The 22,933-nt window shown below is 42.5% G+C and overlaps 1 protein-coding gene across 3 annotated transcripts in view; it reads left to right on the top strand.

Annotated features, from left to right (window-relative positions):
• Positions 1–21,064, top strand: part of PLEKHM3 (pleckstrin homology domain containing M3) — a 189,802-nt gene extending 168,738 nt beyond the window's left edge. For all 3 annotated transcript variants that reach the window (XM_036850935.1, XM_036850936.1, XM_036850938.1), the window contains one exon: positions 14,811–21,064. In XM_036850935.1, the coding sequence (XP_036706830.1) occupies positions 14,811–14,988 (178 nt within the window). In that variant the 3' untranslated portion in view covers positions 14,989–21,064. The remainder of the gene's footprint in view (positions 1–14,810) is intronic.
• The last annotated feature ends 1,869 nt before the right edge of the window (positions 21,065–22,933 follow it).

Raw genomic sequence — 22,933 nt, 5'->3', positions numbered from 1 at the left:
CTCCCCCTCCCCCCGGGTTGAAGAGGAGCATATCGAGGAACTTTCTCCATGGTTCTCTAACTCTGATGGTGAAGGACAAGACTCCTGCCTCTGTTCTAGAATCAAAACTAACAAAGTCGGAAGGGCCTGTGGAGACCATTTAGACATTTTTAGCGTAGAAAAACTGAAACCCAGAGAGCGCACAGATTTCATGAGTGGCAGAAGCAGGGGGTGACTTACAAGATGGAATTCTGCTCTCCTTAGGCTACCTGACTGCCTGCTCTTAAATGTATTTATTGAGTCAGTAAAGGTTCTCCTTGATAAAAACTCGAGCACAATGCTAGTTTTTTTGGCTTTTAAACTTTGGTCAAAGAGTAACTTGGTAAATAACATTTTACCTTGGCCTGGTGGCTCCTATATTCACATGTCAAAATGTTTCAGAACGTCTGCTAACACAGACAAGACTTTTGTGAAATCCTCAGGGCTGACCTGACCCTTTTTGCCATTAAGCCGCTTGATAAATTCTGTGCATTTATAAACACAGTTCTAGCTGGTGAGGCCGCCATTGGTTTTTGAAGCCATTTGGTCACTTGAATAGATGGCTGTTGTCTCCCCCAGACACATTTCTTACCAAGTTTCTACTTAGGTGTCTGGCTAATATGTTAATCATTTTATCTCTAAGTGTTTTAGACAACCTAATTTTTTGTGGTTTGGAGGGGGAGAAGTTATTTAACTCTTGTTTTAACTTTCCAATTATAAACTAAATTGATGTTCATTATATTGGAAGTATATGAAAGTAAAAAAATAAAATTAGGGACTTCCCTGTTGGCGCAGTGGTTAAGAATCTGCCTGCCAATGCAGGGGACACGGGTTCGAGCCCTGGCCCAAGAAGATCCCACATGCCGCGGAGCAACTGAGCCCGTGCGCCACAACTACTGAGCCTGCGTGCCACATCTACTGAAGCCTGTGCACCTAGAGCGCGTGCTCTGCAGCAAGAGAAGCCCTGGCAATGAGGAGCTCGCGCACCGCAACAAAGAGGAGCCCCCGCTTGCTGCAACTAGAGAAAGCCCGCACGCAGCAACAAAGACCCAACACAGCCATAAATAAATAAATAAATAACTTTTAAAAAATAAAAATAAAAAATAAATTAAAGTACATAAAAGTATAAAGAAGAAAATTCTCCATACATACATATGCATATATGTTTTTTAATAAAATTGAGATTGTATGAAATACATAATTTTATATCCAGTCTTTTTATCACATCATATTAGAACCAGGAAAATAGTCGTATTTAATCTATACACTTCCACTGATGGGTACTTTTACAGGAAAAAAAAATTTAATTGGCTCTAAAATTATCAAGATCCATAAGTAAAGGCAGGCTAGCCCACAGAAAGATCACTGGACTGGGGATACGAAAGCCTAGATGTCATTCCTAACTCTGCCACTAAGTTGCTGTGTGACCTTTAACAAGCTGCCCCACCATCTACACACCAGGCGTATGACACTGTTTTAAGCTCTTATTGACCAAAGAAGTAAGAGCTTGTAAGAGCTTTACTTCAGCTCCATTGCTTAGCATTTTGTATTAGTCTGTTTGATGGTTTGTCAAAACGTTTTCAGTGAAGTTGACTGATTTTTTTGATACATTTCACCCAAAGGGATTAAGATGTAAATTCAAATTGTGATTCAGTCCACCATTCTGAAATAATGTAAGATCCATGAGGAAATGGACTTTTTCTATTTTGCTCACTGCTCCATCCTCTATATCTAGAACAACACATAGTGAATGCTCAATAAATAATTCATGAATGGATGGTTTACTTTATTTTAGTTTTTCAAATCTGTACTTACCAACATATTTTCTTTTATTTTAAATAGGTTTTAAACTAATTTCAGGGAAATTGTCTGTTTAAATGTAGACACTACCAAGAGACCTGACTTTATCGAGTGATAGCTAACATTCTATTATATATTAGGGACAGATGTGTTTTATTGGCCCAATGGAGACTTTACTGTCAAAAATTTGAGCTTTGCTAAACTACCCGGATAACTTAATTTTCAAAACATCTTTTAGGTCATTTCTTAGTGTGTGCTTTTTCCTTCCCCGTGGGACTGTAAATAAGTAACCTGAATACACAACAGGGAAGAGAAGGAGTATTTACCTTTCCATACAAAAAATGTTGACTTTTCAGACTGAGCAATATGTTCTGAAATGAACTGTTTTTGTGCTTTAGAATTACAAGAGGTACAACAGTATCTTGGTTTTGTCAGTATATGTTTATGATATTTTGAGACTTTTTTCATACAACTAATTACAGGAGTACAGATAGTAACCTGTTTAAGTCGTCATTTTGTTTTTATTTCAGCATCTAATGTGCATTATCGTATCTTTATTAAACCCCTTCAATATTCTGAATATTAAACTGCTCAATGCTGCATCAGGAAATACCTGCCTGTGCCATCTATAGCTACCATTAATAATCATCTGTTTGGTTCCTGATTCTTTCAGAGTACTTAAAATAGAGATAAAGGCACAGTTCATAGCTGTTTACACTCTATACAAAAGTTGCTATTATATTTGGAATGAATTATATCAGAGCGTAGAACTTGGGAAGCTTAGCAGTCGTTTGCCCATCACCCCCACGTCCTGCAACACACACCCCTTCCCCACCCCCTCCACCCCCCCCATGGAAGCCAGTGTCCCCCACCACACCACACCCATAGCTAGCTGGAGATTCAGGCTGTCACACCCCAGTACGGTACCCTTTCTGCCTCACCCTGTTGTCAGAGCACTAGCCTAAAATTTGAGGGATGCACAGAGCATCCTAGGAGGGTAAAAGACGACTGCATACCCTCAACTAGTTTCACTTACTTCTGGTGATGGTTGGCAGTGGCAATGGGTGTTCTCACCAAAATTAATGGAAAGAATTTTGTAACCTTTGGGTGAGAGAACAGGGCAAGAGAGCATTGAAAGAGGTAATTCATGTGAAAACCAGAAATGTGGGAATTGCCTTTTATAAAACCAATAACATAGTAGACTAGCTGGCAAATAATGAATCAGTGGCTGGTTTAAAGACTGCATTGGAAACGTTAGAAGCCACTAACTTGGACTGATATAACTTAAACTAAAAGATCTAGTTCGGCCTTGAGAGTGGGGAGGTTGAAGTATCTTAAAGCTATTCTTTAAGAGGGGAGTTAACACTCTTTTTCTAGAAAGAGACAGTGAGGAGAAAGGAAATTTAAATTAAAAGACTTAGGTGGGAAAGCAGCTTACATTAATGATAGGAAAGAAAAATTTCAGAATTGAGGATGAAGAAACAAGCAAATTTTCCTTGGCAGTAGGGAAGACAAGGTGGGGGGCAGGGAAGGGGAGGAAGGATGGAATTAGGGTGGGAGAGTGAGACCTGAGGTAAACTGAGGGGGGAGCATGGTTTTCCTGCAGTATCAGAAATAGGCACCAATTCAGGGGTTTAGGGACAAGTGATGTGAATGTCAAAGCAGCAAGCGTGAAGGGTGACTTTTCCCTTCCTCTGCTTTCAGCTTTCCTGAGAGTTACGTAAGGTCCACTGTTTAAAAGAGAGAGACCTAATCAGGGGAACCTTAATACTTAGAAAGTACCTGAGAGCAGTACTTAACCCTTCTCTGGGCCTAACCCCACAAAAGTTTCTCACCTCAGTTTTTCTCACTGAGGGCTCTAGACAGCTTGCCCAAGCCACCTCCCGGAGGCAATGAAAGAGAAAAGGCTTATTTATTAGTTAGCAAGCACATTGCTAATCAGACCGAAGCGAGAGGCACCCACTGGCTTCCCCCAGTGAGTGAGCACGTTGCTCCCTTTGAGAGTTTCCTTTGCTGATATACTACCACCTAGCCTTCTCCACCCTAGTCCTGTCTTATGAATATACACAGTGCAGTGTTGAAAGAAATAAAATTTTTAGTGACTTTCAGGTGTCTCACATGTCTGTTTATTGCTTGTGTACATAGCATAACTATTCGTAACTTTTTATTACTGTGATTATCAGTTCCACCCAGCTTTTACTAATATGCAGAGTGGAAGCAAAAGTTCCAAATAATGTTCTCACCGAATCAAAGGGGCTGCTAAAACAGGCATTGTTGTTCTTGCCTTTTTCCCTCATTCAGTGTTACTATATGTTGATAGTACCAGGTTTTAAGCATTATTGCATTATTTTTCCAATACATGCTTGGTTCAAGCACATTAGGATAATTTTAATTACTAAAAGTTTATACATTATTGAACAATTAAACAGTGTTTCCTAATTTTATAAACATGTAAACAGTCTGTTAGTTTAACCCACCAAAAGTTAAACAATACCTTTGACACTATATAAAGATGAAAAAAAAAAAAACTGAGATGTTCAAAAAGTCAGATGTCTAAAGTCAGGATTTGTCCTTGACCACCTGAGATGCTTATACAGGTGCATCTCTTTTTAAATAAACTTAAGAAATAAAACTATAATATAAATTTAATTAATTGGTTGATTATTTACATTTCAAATTCTTTCATTTAACATAAAGATGGGCAGCAGTAAACTTTGCTAATATATTCAACATAGAATGTTATAACTCTTTAGGGTTATAAACTCTAAAGTTGTTTACTTGAAGGGAGACTGTTTTTACCAGATATACAAATGTATTATAAAACAGTATAGTGTTGGCACAGGAAAACAGATCAATGGAATAGGATTTCAGAAAGTATGGAAATAAACCCAGGTAATATGGGAATTTAGCACACGATAAAGGTAGCACAGCAAATTAGTGAAACAAAAATGGATCATTCCATAAAAGGAACTGGGAATCAGATAGCCATTTGAAGAAAGGAAAATAATGCTGGATTTTACCATACATCTTACATCAAGATAAATTCCAACTGGATCAAATATCTTAAGGTAAACAAAACAAAACAAAACCCATAAAGTACTAGAAGAAAAGATGGGTGAATATTTTTGTCATCTTAAAGTGGGGAAGGTCTCTCTCTAAGCTTGACACAAACCCAGAAGTCATGAAAGCAAAATGCTTTTAAATACATCTTTAAAATGTTAAATGCCTAAAATTTTATAGATAAAGGCAAATGTAAACAGGAAACTTGGAGAGATATTTTCCACATGTGACAAAGTATTAATTTCCTAAATATAAAAAAATCTATAAAAGTCATTAGAAAATGGGCAAAGGTCACAAACCAATATACTGAAAAAACATGCAAATGGCCAATAAATACAAGAACAACTCCATATTGTAATTAAGGAAAGCAAAATAAAATGAGATTCTTACATATCAGCTATGGGAAAATATTAATAGATATGAAATGTAAAGCCCTATATAAAAACAGTAATTAATATCACTTCCTATTTCATTTTGCAAAGTCCATGTTTTTGTTCTAAGTGTTTAGAACAGCCCTGTCTAATATATTAGACAGCCCAGCTGTCTTTGGAAATGATTGGCCTAGAGCATTGGTTTTCAAAGTTTTCTTATTCATCAGAATTCTCTGGAGGGCTTGTTAAAACATAGATTGACAAGCCCCACCCTGTAGTTTATGATTCAGTAAGTCTGGCATGGAACCCAATAATTTGCATTTCTAACAAATTCTCTGGCGATGCTGGTTTGGCTAGTCCAGGGACCATACTTTTAGAACCATTGGCCTAGAACACATTGAGTATTAGAAAATGATGTAATACTGTCTTGTAGAGAATGTATTGGTGAGACGAGACAAATAGGGGAACAGTGTAAATTAATGCCAAAACACTTTGGGTCTTTTATTTGAATGCCTTTCTCCTTTTAAATTTACATCACTAACTTATTCCTAAGCAACTAATCATGCTGTTTATAAAATTAGATTTACCTTCTGAACTTTTCTGCATTTTTCTAATGTACCCGTGCTTGACAGTTTCTTTTGTGTTCCATTAAGTGTCTTAGTGCTTTGAGGAACTGAAATGTAGTATGTTAAATACAAGTAAATCCCATTCAAGGGTCTTAGATACCATTGTTATAAATTATTATTTCTTTTAAAGAGGTTTACTTCAAAAACTTGACAGTTAAATTTTTCAGTTTTACATTAAAAAGGTAGGCTGGTGAATTAACAAAAGTCCATATATAAGCCAAGATAATTTTTTTTAATCTGCATTAACCTAATAAATTCTTATATTTACTGCCTTTGTCTTAGATGTAGCAAGACATTTCTAAACATCTCTTGGACTCTTAGGTGTTTTGAACTACTTTAGAGATTTTTACAGAAAGCCATTGCTCTTATTTATGGTTCTTTAATGGGTACAATTATAATATATTCTAACTTTTTCCAGTTATTATAGAAAATTTTTAAATCCTCAAGTAATCCCAAGAAGTGATGGACATTTGTCTGTTGAGAATGATATTAACTGCCAGGTGAACCATTTAAAAAAAAACTTAGGGCTTCCCTGGTGGCGCAGTGGTTGAGAATCTGCCTGCCAATGCAGGGGACACGGGTTCGAGTCCTGGTCTGGGACGATCCCACGTGCCGCGGAGCAACTGGGCCCGTGAGCCACAACTACTGAGCCTGCGCGTCTGGAGCCTGTGCTCCGCAACAAGAGAGGCCGCGACGATGAGAGGCCCGCGCACCGCGATGAAGAGTGGCCCCCGCTTGCCGCAACTAGAGAAAGCCCTCACGCAGAAACGAAAACCCAAAACAGCCAAAAATAAAATAAATAAATTAATTAATTAAAAAAAAAAAAAAAAACTTAGAAGTGTCAGAAATTCCAGTTTTTCCCTATCCCCAAAAGACTATTTCATTCAGGTCAAATCTATTATGATTTTACATACATAGAGTATTACTGAGAAGTCCTGTCACCACCTGCAAATTAGCAAGAAGCATTTATTAAGCGTTTGCACTAAAGATAATGGTGAGGTATTGTCCCCAGCAGGATAGAAAAATTGACAAATGAATTAATTAACCCTTGTTTACATTCTATTTCAAAGCCAAGATTTTAAGTAAAGCACTTGTCAAACGTATTAGCTGAGCTTGGTTTACAAACTAAAAGTGCAAGACCTGTGAAAGCCAAATGCTTTGCGGGCTGCAATCAGGGGGGAAGAAAAAGACCTTCCTTAATTAACTGCAGGGATTAAAATGTAAATAAAAAGATCATTGCAGGGCATACCAATTGTTCTTCCCAGATTTGAGTCTTAGCAGGTATATGGGGATATACTGAATAACTTAAAGGACCCTGTGGCTAGGAACTGGGGACAGAGGGCCAGGTTTAAGTCAGAAGACTGGAATCAAGACCCAAGTTGATCACCATTTACTAGTTCTGGGACCAGATAAGCCACCAGTTATTTTAGTATTTCATTTCATTTTTATCTATTTACTGACTGACTGACTTATGTAAAGAAGGGAAAACAAATAGAGCTATTATAAGGATAATTTATATAAAAATAGGGGCAAAGGGCCATATAGATATTGCCTAATTTAAATATCTAATTTGATTTTACTGTATGTACATTTTACAAAGCAGAACTACTAGAATAGATTTACAAATTAGCACATACATGCCTCAATCTGCCAGACGTTTAGCCAAAGGAGCTGGATCTTTTCTAGTCTCATATAATTCCAGTCAAACGTTATGAATACCTTTTCAATCCCCACCTCCCTACCCCCAGCCAAAATAAGAATAAAAAAAAAAATCACAGTGAACAACCCTAAATGTGATAGACCCAAATGCAGTTCATCCCTCGCTCTGCAAGGAGCCAGGAGAGTTCTGTAATCCGTTACCAGACCCTTTGCCTCTCCCTCCCTTTCCCAGCTGCTTCTCTCGGGGCAGACTAGAGGGGCATCTGGAGAGTGTGGATTTCCTGGCACAAGGCTTGACTGGAGGTGGTGCTCCAGGCAGCGGCCGTGAATCTTGGACCCTCCCCACCCATCAGCACCAACCATAATCAGTTTCTTACTGAAATTACGTGTTAACAGTTCTTTATGTTAGCTCTATTTCCCGCAAATGGATGAATCTGTTAGGTTCTATCATCTGTTTAAATCATATTTAATTCATTTTACCTTTGAATGTTTAGTAACACGTTCTGTGCATTCTTCTAAACAGCATACATATACGTATGTAAGCACATACATAGCACATATACACACACACATGCAGGCATATGCTATATATGATATTGGCTGATTTCCTATTTAAGCAAATTATAAATTGTTTGCTTACATTCACTTCCTGAAGAACAGAAGAAAACACCAACCCAAAACATTAAAATAACCAGGCCCCAATAACTACCTCCCTTAGCTAAGAGATTTAAATAATCATCATGGTTTCTTGGAAAAACCAATACTATCTGGTGACCCTATGGGGCGTCTTACATAGTAGCCATACACCAAACCGCACTCGCATGCCTGATAACGTGCACTTATTTCTGCACCCCACCCTTTTCGCTGTGGGCTCTACTGAGTGGAAATCAGCCAAAGCTCTACCCTGCTCTGTGGGCCTGTCTTTCGCTTGTCAGAGATCCAACCAAACTAAGCCTGAATTTCAGTCCTAGTGAAATATCTGAGGTCATTGCCTGAGCCAAAAATAAAAATGCAGCAGGGGAAGAACCCAACATGAACAGAGCAGAAGCATCTCAGTGACCTCAACCTGGGGCAGAGGCCTCTAGCAGCTTCCTGCGACCTCCCTGTGTGCAGCTAGAATCTGGAAGGGCACAGACAAAGCCATCGCCAGCCTGTCTCTAATTGGCCTCATGTCATTAGCATTCCAGAACAGGAAACTCTCTGCAGCCAGGAATTCTTGCTTCTTTGCCATAGTATTTGAGAAGCAAACCTTTTTTCCTGCACATATTTAGTTCTGTTAGTTTGTCACAGGTTAGTTTTCTTGAGTTTGATAGCTATAATAAGAACACCCTGTCTGTCTGATTTCTTGGCAATTGACTATTCGATTTCTAGGTTCTGGACCTCTCTTTCATTTGCCCTAGGTCAGTAAGCTAAGTTTTAGGTCAAAGACTTTATAAAATGTATAGAGTCTTGTTCTATGATGCCTTTATTAAGACATAGAATGAGATTTGTGTTGCCCCCAAATGGTGGAGATATTCCCCTGCCCCTGTCCCAAGGAAGGGGACCAGTTTGCCAGGGCATACACAGATCATTAATGGCATTGCCCCCTAGAGCTTCTGTAGAAGCAGACCTTGAGTTACTCCTTTCTCCTCACACATCCTCTGGTATATCCCGTGCTGATATGCACCTGGCCCACTCCAGTGTGGCTGTCCCAGTGTTTAAAACACAAAAGTACTTCCATATAGGGTGGCAAACGACTACTGCCTCTAGCCAGTCCCCACCAATAAAAATAAAAATAAAAATAGAAGAATAAAAACCCCACAACATTTAACAATTCTGGGGTTTTTTTCTTGGGGAAAAGGGATGCTGATGAAGATTGGGAGGAGGCTTAAAAAGGAGTCCTTAATGTTTAGTTGAAATTTTATTTGAAGGGACAGAGTCAGCTCCTTTTGGCCAAATTCCTGATAATCAGAGCTGTATGTACTGGTACGTATAAGCTATTTCACAGCTTGATTAATCAATGCAAATAAATCAAATTTAAAGTGATGCTCTTCACTTTAAGGCTCATCTCATTCATTCCCAGCTTGTCAGCCTGAGGTTTTCTGAGGAGGGGCCAGCAAAGCTACATTCCCTCTCATTCATCCACAGACCTTGGGGCAAGAAAGTTTTAGAAAGAGAAGGATAAAAGCCAGAATAGCCTTTTTTCCCCTGCACAAAATCTGCAGGTTTGGAAGGAACCTTAGATACCATCTAATCCAACTTTCTCTTTGACTTCTGTGGAGAGTGAGGTTCAGAGATGAAGTAACTTCCCCCAAGATCCCAGTGATGCTGGGGCCACTGGGCCAAGAACTAAGGGTTCCTCTCTCTAGTTGAGCTCTCCCCTCTGCAGTAAGTGGCCTCGCTGATACTTTACTGGTCTCTTTTCCATTGTAGAAGTTGCTAAAACCTAACTGCTTCACAATTAGGTAAAAGCAAATTATTTTATGGAGCAAATACAAAAGTATTTGGTTTTGGTTCTCTAGCTGGCTTAGATAGGGTATGAAGAAGCAAAGAACACCACAGAGAAACACCTCAGAAGTTCTTGGCCAAAGAGCGAATAAATGTGATGGAGGCTCAACCACCAAGATGGCCTTTGGGGAGGATGGAAAAATCAGAGTGAGTTGATAAAAAGTTGCAGGTTACTAGTCAATGCACAGAATTGTGTAATGGGTATTGACTTCTTAAATGATGTCCTAAATTAATTTTAGCAACCACAGGATGGTTAATGCTAGTGAGTTTCAGCTATTTTAATCAAATGATGTATTAAAATATGTATTTGTGAAGATGATATGAATAAATACACTACGCTGGACCTTATTGGTTGGTATTAGCATAAGCCAGCAGGTGACACTTGCACATTCCACCTGGGGAGGGCACTGTTTAAGTACTCCCTGGGTACCCCCTCTGTGATGCCTCATCCAGATAGGCTAGATAGGAAGATCTCCCACCCACCCACCCACCCAGGGGACATTTGGACGTTTGGCAGTGTCTGGAAGCACTGACAAGGGAGGAGCGGGGTTTGCCACTAGCATCCAGTGGGTAGAGGCCAGGGAGGCTGCTAAACATCCAGCAGTGCTCAGGACTGCCCCCCACAGCAAAGGACTCTCTGTCCCAAACCATCAATAGTGCCGAGGTTGAGACTCCTGGATTAAGTAATGAATGTTTTCAAGAAAAAAATGGAAAAACCCATTGGATGGCCCTGGTCAATAGCAAGTATGTGTCCCTACAGTCGCATCCTCTGTGACATGACACTGGGAAGGGAGGCCATATGGTCTTTGTTCTCCGTGGGGCACAGCAACAACCAAAAAGCAGTGAAACTGCTGACTGCTTGACCGGATGACTCAGAAATGAAGGTGCTGGCTTTCATTTGATTTATCACTGAGGAATGCCAAAGGGACATTGCTCTTTCACTATCTGTGGCAATATTCTGCACACATGATTACGTTGGTAGATTTGCCTTGTATAAAAGATGTATTCCTAGGGCTTCCCTAGTGGCACAGTGGTTAAGAATCCGCCTGCCATTGCATGGGACACGGGTTTGAGCCCTGGTCCGGGAAGATCCCACATACCGCGGAGCAACTAAGCCCACATGCCACAACTACTGAGCCTGCGCTCTAGAGCCCACGAGCCACAACTACTGAAGCCTGCGCACCTAGAGCCCGTGCTCTGCAACAAGAGAAGCCACCACAGTGAGAAGTCCGTGTACCGCAATGAAGAGTAGCCCCGGCTCGCCGCAAGTAGAGAAAGCCCATGTGCAGCAACGAAGACCCAATGCAGCCATAAATTAATTAATTAATTAATTAATTAATTAATATAAATAAATAAAAAGGTGTATTCCTAAAAAGTCATGTTTGTTAAATTTTAAATACAGTCAGGAAATTCAGTAAACACTAAGGAGCCAGTGAATCCTTTTAAAGTGAAAGGTTCTTTTTAATAAAGTCCTATTCTCAAAGAGGAGCATACCTATTTACAAAATTAATGTAAATATTTTTCCTGCACATTATATTTATATCACAGAGCTACATAACTCTTATGCGAGAAACAGTTTCTCTTCCTCCTTCCTTTTCCTGCCCTTGTTCTTTTCCTTTAAAGAGAAAATCGGGGGGGGGGGGTGGAAATTAACAATACAGTCTCTGAATTTGGGAAAGTCATTGATCAGTCTGTCCATTATACAGATCAAAAGATGCCTGCTGGGTTACAGATTGTTAGAAAAAAATAGGACTTGGCTCTGTTTTGAAATCATTAATTTTTTATCTCAGACTTTTTTTTTTCAGTTACTGACCTTTGGTTAGAAAGAGCAGGTGTACTTGGTCCCTCCATCACCCCATGGGTGTTTGTTGCACCAGAAATATCTGATAAGACTCAACCTCTTCACTCACAGCAGGGTGGGAGGGGGAATCAGCAGAGATAAGGGAGTGGTACTAAAGGAACTCAGCGGTTCTCTCCTTATCAATTATTGCCCTAGGGCAACATCCCTAGGTGTATAAGTCACTGACTAAGTCAGCAGGACAAAGGGGGCAGAAAGGAGGAAATTTATTTGATAAAGTTACCATTCATATCACTTCAGTGGTAGGAGGTTACAGAGGTGTGACCCACTGGGGACAAAGCCACAGACACTGGGGAAGAGCCAGCCAGACAAGAGAGGCACTAGGACACCTGAGTCTGACCTTCATGCCTCGGCCCTACTCTCCCTGGGAAGGAGGGAGGGGCTGAGGGCAGAGAGAGCATAGAGATGACCCCAGCATGTCGACTGCCCAGCCAGCGCAGCTCCAGTCAGGAAGGCAGGTACCAGTGTCACCATGAGAGGTGGTGTCACCCTCGCCTGCTCCTCAGAGCACTTGCCATTTGAACAGCCCTTCCACGTACATCCACCCATGTTCGTCTCAGAACCCCATTGAGTAAGTAGGAAGGAGGTCATTGTGGGTAGCATTTTCCAAATGAGGAAACCAGAGCACCAAGAACGTCAATTCCACGCCCAAGATCACTCAAAGAAAGATTTGAGATTTGAACACCAGGGTTCTAACTTGAACCCCTGCATTTCCCTCATGGTAACCTGCTCTCACTCAGATGACCAGGGCCCAGTACCAGCCTTGGCTGGGCTGCCAGGAGTCCTGGGTTCTAGTCACAACTCTGTCTTTTACTCACCGTGTCCTCATGAGACAACCACTAGCCCTATTAGAACTTCAGTTTTCTTCTCTCTGAAATGAGGGGGTTGATCAAGGTGTCCTCAGGTCACCATGGTGACATAAGTGAAATCAGGCTAAAATGAAGACTTGCAGAAAGGCAGCAGGTAACTGCTTACACTGGAAGGCCCCGTCTTAGCTGTATTATTAAGCACTTACCAGGTGCCAGGAACTGTGTAAACGCTTTATGCATTATCTCATTTGAGCCCTGTAACACCAGATGAGGCAGGCACATGTTAATGGAAATCCAACTTAGCAGATAAGGAAATTGAAGCTCAGGGAAGTGAAGTAACTTGCTCAAGTAACTGTCTTAGCTCAGGCTGTCATACAGAATACCACACACTGGGTGGCTTAAACAACAGATATTTACTTCTCACAGTTCTGGAGGCTGGAAGTCCCAGATCAAGGTTCAGCAGAGCTTGGTTTCTGGTGAGAGCTCTCTTCCTGGCTTGCACGTGGCCGCCTTCCTGCCTCAGTCCTTACACAGCCTTTCCTCTGAGTACACGCAGGGGAAGAGAAAGAGAGCTCTCTGTTGTCTCTTCTTGTACGGACACGAATCCTATCAGATCAGGGCTTACCCTTATGGTTTCATTTAATCTAAATTACTTCCTGAGGACCCCATCTCCAAATACAGAGACATTGAAGGTTAGGGCTTCAACATAGGAATTTGGGGGGCACACAATTCAGTCTATAGCAGTCCTACAGGCAGAAAGTGATTTGAAGGTGGGATTGACATCAGGCCATCTCACTCTGCCTGCTCTGCTAACTGCTATTATGCTATATTTGGCCCAGAGATCTGAGCTGGGGGTAGAGACTGCTGGGTGCAGTGAAGCTTCTGTCTTTTGATCTCTCAGCTGGTAGATACAGCCCCTCTCCCTCTAAGTCACTACCTTCTCTCCTGGATACGAGGGTGGATGGGAAGATCCTCCTTTGATCAAACTTTTGAGTCCTGAGTGGTAAGTAAGTAGCAGGCCAGGGAATGGTGCCCCAAAGACCATCCTACACGCAGGCAAGAGGCATAAGGCTGAGCCCCGAGGACCGGTTCCTTCACAGCTATCTTTGAAACTGGTCCAGTGCTGGACCTTCCATCAAGATTGCTGGTTGAACAAAATCATGCGGGCCCAATTCCCTGGGCTCCCGGGATGAGGTCGTAGTCGGTTGTCACTCATGTGTGGAAGGATGAGAACTTAATCCACATTGGCAAGCCACCCACTGGAGCAGCTATAGTTGTGCTTGTCAGTTACTCATTATTAAAGACTTTGCAGTAAAAACAGCCATTTAGACTCCTGTACAGGCTTCCACCGAGCCAAACAACAAACTAGTCATCCACCTGGAATGTCTCCTCTCTATAAATTACAATATCTGTGTGTTGTTTTTTTCTTAAAAAAAAATTCTCTTCCCCACTCTCTCATGCTTTACTGTTCCCACTTGTGTTATGCAAGTAGATTTCAAAAGGTTGTGGGGCTTCCTAATTTTAAAAAAAAACTCAGAAGAGCAACAAACCACAGGATATCATTCAGAAAATGAAAATGTGTCATTTTACCTTTCCAAAGTGTCAAAGGCAGGGAGTCACAGGGAACCACTTGGCTCTTGTTAGCGGAAGTGGAGAGTCACGTTTTCACAGCTGTAACGCAGGGGCTGTCACCGGTGTTGGGCGTGTTTTCAGTTGGCAGGGCACTTCACTCATTTTCTGTCACTTCACCCTACAGTCACTACCCCACTTCTTTCTCAGTGGAGCTAACACACGGAGCTTCTAGAGCTCAGTCCATCGTCACCGTGGTCACAAAACTGCTAGCTGACTGCTGACTCCCCTCCACCCAGAAGCCAGAAGCCACCCCCCAGCTAGTTCTAATCAGAAAAAAAAAAAAAAAAAAGGTATGTTTTTCAAGTGAAATTCAACCTTGAGCATTTTGGAAAAGGGAGGAGCCCATTTCTATGAGTCACGTCTCTTCCCAGGGGCAGGGCTGGCCGGAATAAAAGGCTGTGGCCCGAGCTGCACAGAGGCCACTGGACTTCCGGCATCCTGCCCTGCTCATTTCAACCTTGCTCATCATCTCTGTGGTTGGCTTTTGCAGGTGTGAAAGCTGTGGAGCCGTTTTCCACTCTGAATGCAAAGAAAAGTCTGTCCCCTGCCCAAGGTGTGTCCGCCGAGAGCTGCAGATGAAGCAGAAGTCTTTCTGGCGGAGGCTGAACATGGACGAGAGCCTGGAGGAGGCTTGCAACATGTTTGAGCTGTCCTTCCAGAACACCTGACTCAGCGGGAGCCCAAGGCCGGGCAGTGACCTCTCAAGCATCCATCAGCCCCAATGGCTTCCTAACTAGCCAGTTAGACCCCTCCGGGAGAAGAGTACGTCTCACCCTCAGCTAGATATAGATATATATTTATAAATGTACACACACACATACCTATACGTCCTGTACGTATGTTCTGTATAAGTCGTTGTCCTAAAGGTCCATGGAGCTTTGTGGCTCAAAAAATTACCAGTAGCCGAATTATACTTAGCCATGAATTTCAGCTGCTTGCTCCCAAGCAAAACGTGTTTTACACACAAGGCTTTATAGTTCAGACTTTTTTTTCGGCTCTCAAGGGCCATTTATTACACAGGACACAGGAGAAAGCATTTCCTGCAGAGCAACAGTGCTTCGAGTTATTTTTGTGTTATTTATTTTTAGCCTTCACAGAGGATGAGGTAACTGAGGCAAGCACCCATCATCATATTTCATAAGAAAATCTTCAAAACACAGCAATGACTCCTGGATCCTTCCAGGACCCGGTGTCCCTGGCTCTCACCTCGGTATCTTCGCAGAGGCAGAGTTCACCTCAGCTGAGTTGAATGGCTTGGAAATCAGGAGTGCGAGCTCCCTCTGACAGAAAGCATGTGGCCCTAATTTATTAGGGGAGCTAGTGCTGGTTCTGAAGTTAATCTCAGAAAGGGTTTTGCTTGAGAAAAGACCTCAGTAACCTACATGTTGTTGGTCTGTTTGCTGGTACGAATCCCGACGCCTGCCCAGTGATGTGACGCTCCACGGTATTTGCCAGGCTGGAAACATGTCTCTCTTAAGACCAGTCTTCCAGGAGTTTCATGGGTGACAGTTACGATTTTTTAATGGTGCTGGCCTGAGGAAATTGCCTAGGATTGTTGTTAAATACATCGGTTTATAGACCAGGAGGTCGGATGTAGAGTACGGACATTCCAAGAGATGGTCTGCAATTTCTTTTCACAGAATCCTGTGTAGGCAATTCCCACCTATTCATTATAAGTGCTTTATTTTTCATTGTTCTTCATTGCCCTCTCATTTTGACTTTTAATTTGTCAATGTAACCACTTCTGCTTTCATATTTTTTAATTGTCTTGAAAAATCAGAGTAACTTGGAACTTTAAAATATCAACTTTAGACTATTAAGAAAATACCAAACTTACAAATACAATTAATGAATTAAATCTGATATGATTTAAATAAATATATATACACATATGCAATTGCCACCATAAACTGAAATGAAAAGTACTAGGATAATATAGGAATAAGAAATAGAATGAATCGCTTAGGCATTTGGCAGGGGAATGTTCTCCCTCTGCAGGGCCCTTTTAAGAGCCAGCGTAGCAGTCACTGTGACCCAAATGGCAGGTAGGATGGCACTGGAAATCGTGGCTCCCATTCCTTCCACATTAACTCTTTCCAGAACAGAAAAATAAGCTTATATTGAAACAATTCTCAATAGGCTGTATGAGAAGATCCTGTATATTTCCACTGAGCAGATGCCTTCAATGCCTTCATGGTTTAGTAGTTTCACCGCTAGTAGGATCTGGAGAATCAGTGGCTCACAAAGTCCATGGGACATTTCACCCCATTGCTCCTTTCCACCACACCCGGCTCCCTCCGGATCCCAACTCATGATGCTTCCGTCCGTTGAGAGATGAGACACTTCAGACTCACTTTTGTGCAGACTGCTGGGTGTGCGCATTTCACCTCTCTACCCATGCCAGTTCCTTTGGCCTCAGGCCACACATTTCAGTGTAATAGCTCAGCACCACGCATGCATTTATTTTCTGATTATACAGTAGCTATAACCAAGGCATGAAAACTTGTTAAAAGGCCAGGGCGCTATTCATGAGACACCTTACGGTGCAATTTACTCTTAGAAAAACAAGTTGACTCCCCCCAGCGCCCACCCCACTCCACTTTATAGAGACTGTCGCACACAAAAGAAAAAGGGTGGAAAATCTCAAGCACTTGGCAAACAGGCAAACAAATTTGATCATCTCCCCTTTCCTCCTCCCTTTCGTGAAATACAGTATTTATATTTTCCAGCCTCAGAGAAGATAGCAGAACATGATCTTTCACAAGAGAATTATAGACCTGCTTATTATAAAACAGATGTGCTCTGATGGCAAAGTGCCTTTTTCCCTCCGCCCCCAGCTCCCTGTCACTCTAGCTTACTTCTGCCTTTGCCGTAATTAATGTATCTGTGATTCCGACTGTCAGCGAGGCCGTCCCCAGCACACTGCATTTGGGAGACCTGAAGTGCAAGGCCGTCTCCTCCCCTTCTAGCGTATTCACTGTATGTACATAATTTCCTGTCCCATCTCACAGGCACCCAGGGCCAGACCCGCCGAAAGTCAGGGTGACATTCTGGATATCTGTTCTCAAGGCCTCTGCTTTCACCAGGCCCATTTAGAGGCCCTGCTGAATATTGGCAGTCCCTGTGAACTCATAAGGAGAACTTTCCACCCACATCGTTTTCTGCTTATTTTGAAAAGGGGGGGGGGTGGAATGAATGTGCTATCATCATCAGCTACCCAGAACTGGAAGCGTACCCCAGCTGCTTCTGTTTTCTCTCCTCTTCGTGGAGCCCTGACAGCCCGGCCGGTGCCGGCCGCAGGCCCACATGACACGCTCGGCCACCACCCCCCAAATCTAATAGGACAGAGCAGAGCCGGCTTAGGAGTTGGGTCTGCCACGAAAATTCAAAATTGCTATTTTCAGCCCAGAATGCCGTAGCGCACATGAACGCCCTTACTGTTTTCAGCACTAACAAATTACTTGGGGCACTGTAGGCAATTGTTCCACTGCTTAGAAACTGTCGAAACAAAAGCAGATCTGTGGATTACCACCTCCTTAAGACCAGGCTAATACCTGCTTTCCCTCATGGTCCGTTTTTCATCTCATATTAAATATCTTGCACATAAAGCATATGAGAAAATGGCCAATTAATCTCGTAGAGCTGGCAGCCGACTCAGGGCAACCTCTTTTCTCTTGAAAGGCCCATTCCCTGGTGTATCACTTGAGGAAATCCCTCCTCACAGTGCCAGAAACTCATGTGTGAGACAGTCCAACCCTGGTGAAATGTTGGCATCTCACCCTGCAGTAAAGAGGCCAGTTCCTAAAATAGACCTCAGTTTGCACCGCGGCAGGAAGGCCGCAAAGTACTTAAAAAGCAGTCAACTGGGATGGGAGTCATGTTCTCTCCAGGGCGGCTCTTTCTCGAAGCTGAATGCTCTTTGTATGAAAACCATGTAAACTCTCATCTTCCCCCTTTGCTTCATTGCTTTTTCAGGGGACTGATTTATAGTCGTCTTCATGTTTGTTGTGCTAAAGGGTAGTCTTTTTAGGAGCTTTAATACTTGGTTAGCTGAGAAGGCAATCGCTTTTGGATTCTTCTAGAATAGGCCTCTACCGAAAAGGGAATATCTCTAGGACTTGGGATCTGTGGTTTCCAACCAACCCAGTGGTGTCCTTCAGACTCCCACTGAGGGACTGGGCCATGATTTCCTTCTGGCTGCAGTGAGAGCCAAGCTGTTCATACCGCTCTAGCTGCTGTAGGCAGCCTTTGCTAAGCTGGGATGAGTGCCCTTGCATGGGGTCTGGCCTCTGTTTTTGTCTCTGCATCTGTACACACTGAACATTGACACTGGATAGTTTCTTCCCATACTTTCTTGAAAAGGCTTGGCTTCCAAACCTGTGGCTTTCTTCTCTACCCATTAGCCAGAAAAGGCCATACGTAAATTACTATATCAGGGTAGGACTTGCAAGAGGCCGCAAATGTTTAGTAACATTTTCTGCAGAGAGGCATTATCTGAGGAAGCCAAGGTACGCTCTGCTCCTAATTTAGGGTTAAGCCAATGCTGCTGTTCTTGTGTTTGGGCAGACTTCCTTACCTTCACTGATCTGTGTTGAAATAACTGGATTGTGAAGTAAACCTTCAACTCCTGATTCTAATACTGCCTGGAGTCAACACAAAGGTGATTTTATTTTTTTTTTTACTTCTCCCGGTAAAGAGAGATGTGCGCGGTTTCCCCTTTATTTCTTGAGTTTTCTGCCTCACGACTATCCTTCCTCTAAGATAATGTGAAAAAGCAGAGAATTGGGGGCAAAACTGAGAGAAGTGAACATGCCCTCGTTGGCCTGAATTGAGTCATCAGAAGCACTCTCCGTTTTCCTTTCCCTGGTCCTTGTTAACAACTGGGCATTAACAACACAGCTCCGAGTGTTGTGTACCCTGCACCATTCTTCTAACCCTCAGTTCTACCCTAGTAGAACTAACTGCCCGACTTGACTACTTGAACCCAGTGATGGGTGAACAAGCCCTGCTCAGTTCATCGGAACAGACAAATGTGATTTCTATCATGTGGGACAGTGTCTCGACAGTTAGGCCCCAGCACCCCAAGTCATTGTTAAACTCTAGATTAAAGTCAAAAGAAAAGTGTGGAACACCATTCCAAGCACACCCGCAGTTGTCAGGGCTTTTATTTTAAATGGGCTCCAAGCGATCACGCGATAGGGCCCTCTCCCCCTACAGTGGCCTCCAGTGTGATGGAAGGCTCTGTTAACCTCAAGTGAAAACACAGCTGCTGTTTTGCTTTGGTTCCTCCCTGTGGAAAGAGACACCATCTTGTTAGAAAGGTCTGGAGTGAAGCCAGTTGTTACCCAGGTAGAAGATTCAGGCGCTTGCAGCAACGCTTAGCACAGTAAGATTCCCTGCTAGGCCACTGAGCTGCAGCCCAGCCTCTCTCCCCTTCCCTTGATCTTCCTCGCCCCAGTCCTGAGCCCAGATTCAGGCCTCATGGCTGGTAAACTGGCTGGTGGACCACTGGGCCCTGTGGCTCCTTCTCATGTTGGCCGTTGCATTCGTTTCCTTTCCCCGTGGGAGTGCCTTACAGCACTGCCTAGTGTTTCTAGTCTAGACTCTCTGACCCGCTTGAGGCCTGCAGGACCCTTTGCCTCAATACGGATCACTTTGCTTCTTCCCTGCTGGCTGCTCTTTAGACAGGCAAGCTCGGAGCCTGCGTGTTCCACAAGCATGTCAGACCTTTCACCTTCATTTAACCTGGTGCCTTATCCTCATGAGTACAAGGATTCCTGTTGGAAACACATTGTCAAATCAGACTGGTGGAAGTGCTACTTGGAGCCATTGACACTTACCAGGAAGTACAAAAGTTACAACCACATAATGTTTTAACTCTGTTTTATGCTGTTTTTCCGAATCACTCTTTTTGTTTGCTTTTGCTTTTCATTAACCAAACTCAGGGGAATGTCACAACGTTACCAAGGCCAATGGGTAGAGAAATTAAACCAGTTATTCAGATTCAAATCTGTAAAGTCAGTGAACTTAGCCTTTTTCAGATGAAAAAATTACACAAACACAAGGATTTTCTTTTCCTTTACTGTATATATTTTTTATTTTGCCACCTGTTTTCCAAGTGGAGAGTGAGAAGCCTCTTGGATGAATTGTGGTGAAAGCATTTCTGTGTGGCATGGGCAGTCCACCAAGCTATTAAATTAGGCTTTCACCACCGGAGGCTGAGGTTCTAATTTTGGACACCTATCAGGATCTTATTGTGAATAGCCTACCTTAGAACATTGAAGGAAAAAAAACCTGTCTTTAGGGAACAGTAAAAGGAGGGAAAATGTGTAGGTTGCAAATGACAAGTATTGAACGTGGGGAGCGGAAGACTTCTGCACAACTTGTTCTTAACGCTCCTGGGTCAGATCGGTGTCATTTTCCCTTATTTCTGTTCATGCCTTACAGAACTGTCTAAAATTTGGGGTTTGGGCTATTACTATGTCACTCTGTGTTGAGCTATTTGTAATATCTAATGTGGTAACTTATATATGTGTTGTTTCTGTTTTCTGGATTTTATTGCCTTTTGTTTTGGCATAACTTATCCATATTTTGTTTACATCATTTTTTAAATATCAGTAACTGTAATAATATAAAATGAAGCTGTGTTGTGGACAAGACCCCTAGTTTTTATGGTTCATCTGTCATACAATTTAAGTGCACCAGTTCCTAATGTATAAAGTTCTCTCCCTCTCAATAAACAATGCAGAAAGTGCTTTCTCTTCTCATAACAACTTATTAAAATGCTGTTTTTGCGGGGATGGTGAAAGCCCAAGATGAGCCCTGGATGTTAATTCAAAGTCAAGCTTTGAGCTTCATTGAAAGTGAGCTACTGGGGACTTTAAAATAGCTCTTAATATTTTTCTTTTTCTTTTTTTTTAATTGAAGTATAGTTGGTTTACAATGTTGTATCAGTTTCAATTGTACAGCAAAGTGATTCAGCTCAGTGATTAAGAGCTATAATTTATATATTATATATTATATATTATTTATATAATATATAAAATTATAATATGTATATTATAGCTCTTAATATTAATCTTGCAGATAGACTTTGGTTTTTTTCTAAATTCTTCAACCTCAATATTCTCATCAGCCCTTCCTATGCTCATGAAAAATATAGTGTAACTTTTAAAAAGTCGCAGATGTAGTGTTACAGGCCTCATTTGCCGAATCAGGCCATGATTTCTTTCAGGTCTGAGACAAACCCGCCCAAGCTCCCACATGGAGTGTCTGCCACAGATCTTCCCCAGGCCTTCTTGGCCGGGTTTCATCTCGCCACTGTGCTCTCCAAATCAGGAGGGACAAACGCGAGGCAGTAGGCCATTAGGCAAGGCCACTGTTCATTCCTGAAGACCATACTTCGAGAGCAAAGAGTGAAAGTAGAGAGAAGTTGTCTATGTGAGGACAGCAGCCCTCTGGGAACTAACGGGTGATGGAAATATCTGCACTACCTCCCCAGGGCTGGCCTCACCCTGCCACCAAAAGGCTACGGGTACAACTGTCCACCTGGAACCTTTCAAAAGCACCATTTAAACTCACTTGTTCAAAGAAAGACATTGAAGAGACCAGAAAAGGTGCTTCTGGTTAAACATTTACCACAGGTGGCCTCTGAGCCTCAGTGTCTGTGACACACGTAGACAAGTTCATGCCCAGCTGCCCCTCCTGCACCCTCAGGAAACCAGCTGGGGCTCACGCCCTTCCTGTCCAAGGAACAACTGGACCTCATCTTCCCAAGAAACCTGCCACTATCCACAATAAAAAGGAACGGGTTAATGTTTCACTGAACCAAACTAGACACGATGTAGCCAGAGCCCCAATTCATCTGATTCACAGGACGGGTTAGCTTTCCCCCAGTGGCGGTAAACCTGAGTGGCTGGATGACTGCAGGAAGCTTTCACGTTATCCAAAGGAGACATTTCCAGAGGGTGGGAAGAGACACCATTTTGTTCCTCTCTCCCCACCCTCAGGAGATGGTGATTTGGATCTCCCTTAATTGTTTCCCCCCCGTCCTGTCCTTTGATGATGGCTTTAATCAGTGGTCCCCACATCAGAAGCACGAAAACACAAGCAAAACGTCAGGACCCCATCACAGACAATTGAATCAGAATCTCTCTGGATGGGCCTGAGTATTTCTATTTTTAAAAGCTCCCTGGGTGAGTCCCATGTATTCTGAAAGTTAAAAACCACTAGACTGAATGAAGCAAGTTGCTTCATTGAACGGAATATACATCTGCTTAGCATACTGGTGGTCCACTGTGGGAAGGAGGTCAAAGGGGTGTAGAGGGACTGATCAGTCTTAGTTGCCCTCCGGCCCTCCTGGCAGACAGAGAACAGTACTTTGGAAGCTGCTGCTCATGGACTGCCATTGTTTTCATAAAACCTGAACTTTATACCCCCTTCATTTTCTTCCGGGGTGTGGTTAGTGTCTATTTACCCAGTATATACCATTGCCAGACAGCCGGGTGAATAGAAGTGACCAAGTCATGGCCACAGGTGACTAAGCTAGCCGACAAAGAGAGCCTTGTACCCTCCCTTTCATTTGTTCATTCCTCCTGGTTATGCTGCAATTGT

Source organism: Balaenoptera musculus, chromosome 4 (assembly GCF_009873245.2).
Source record: "Balaenoptera musculus isolate JJ_BM4_2016_0621 chromosome 4, mBalMus1.pri.v3, whole genome shotgun sequence".
Taxonomy (NCBI): domain Eukaryota; kingdom Metazoa; phylum Chordata; class Mammalia; order Artiodactyla; family Balaenopteridae; genus Balaenoptera; species Balaenoptera musculus.
Note: the sequence above shows the minus strand (reverse complement) of the source record. Positions and strands in the feature narration are given on the sequence as shown.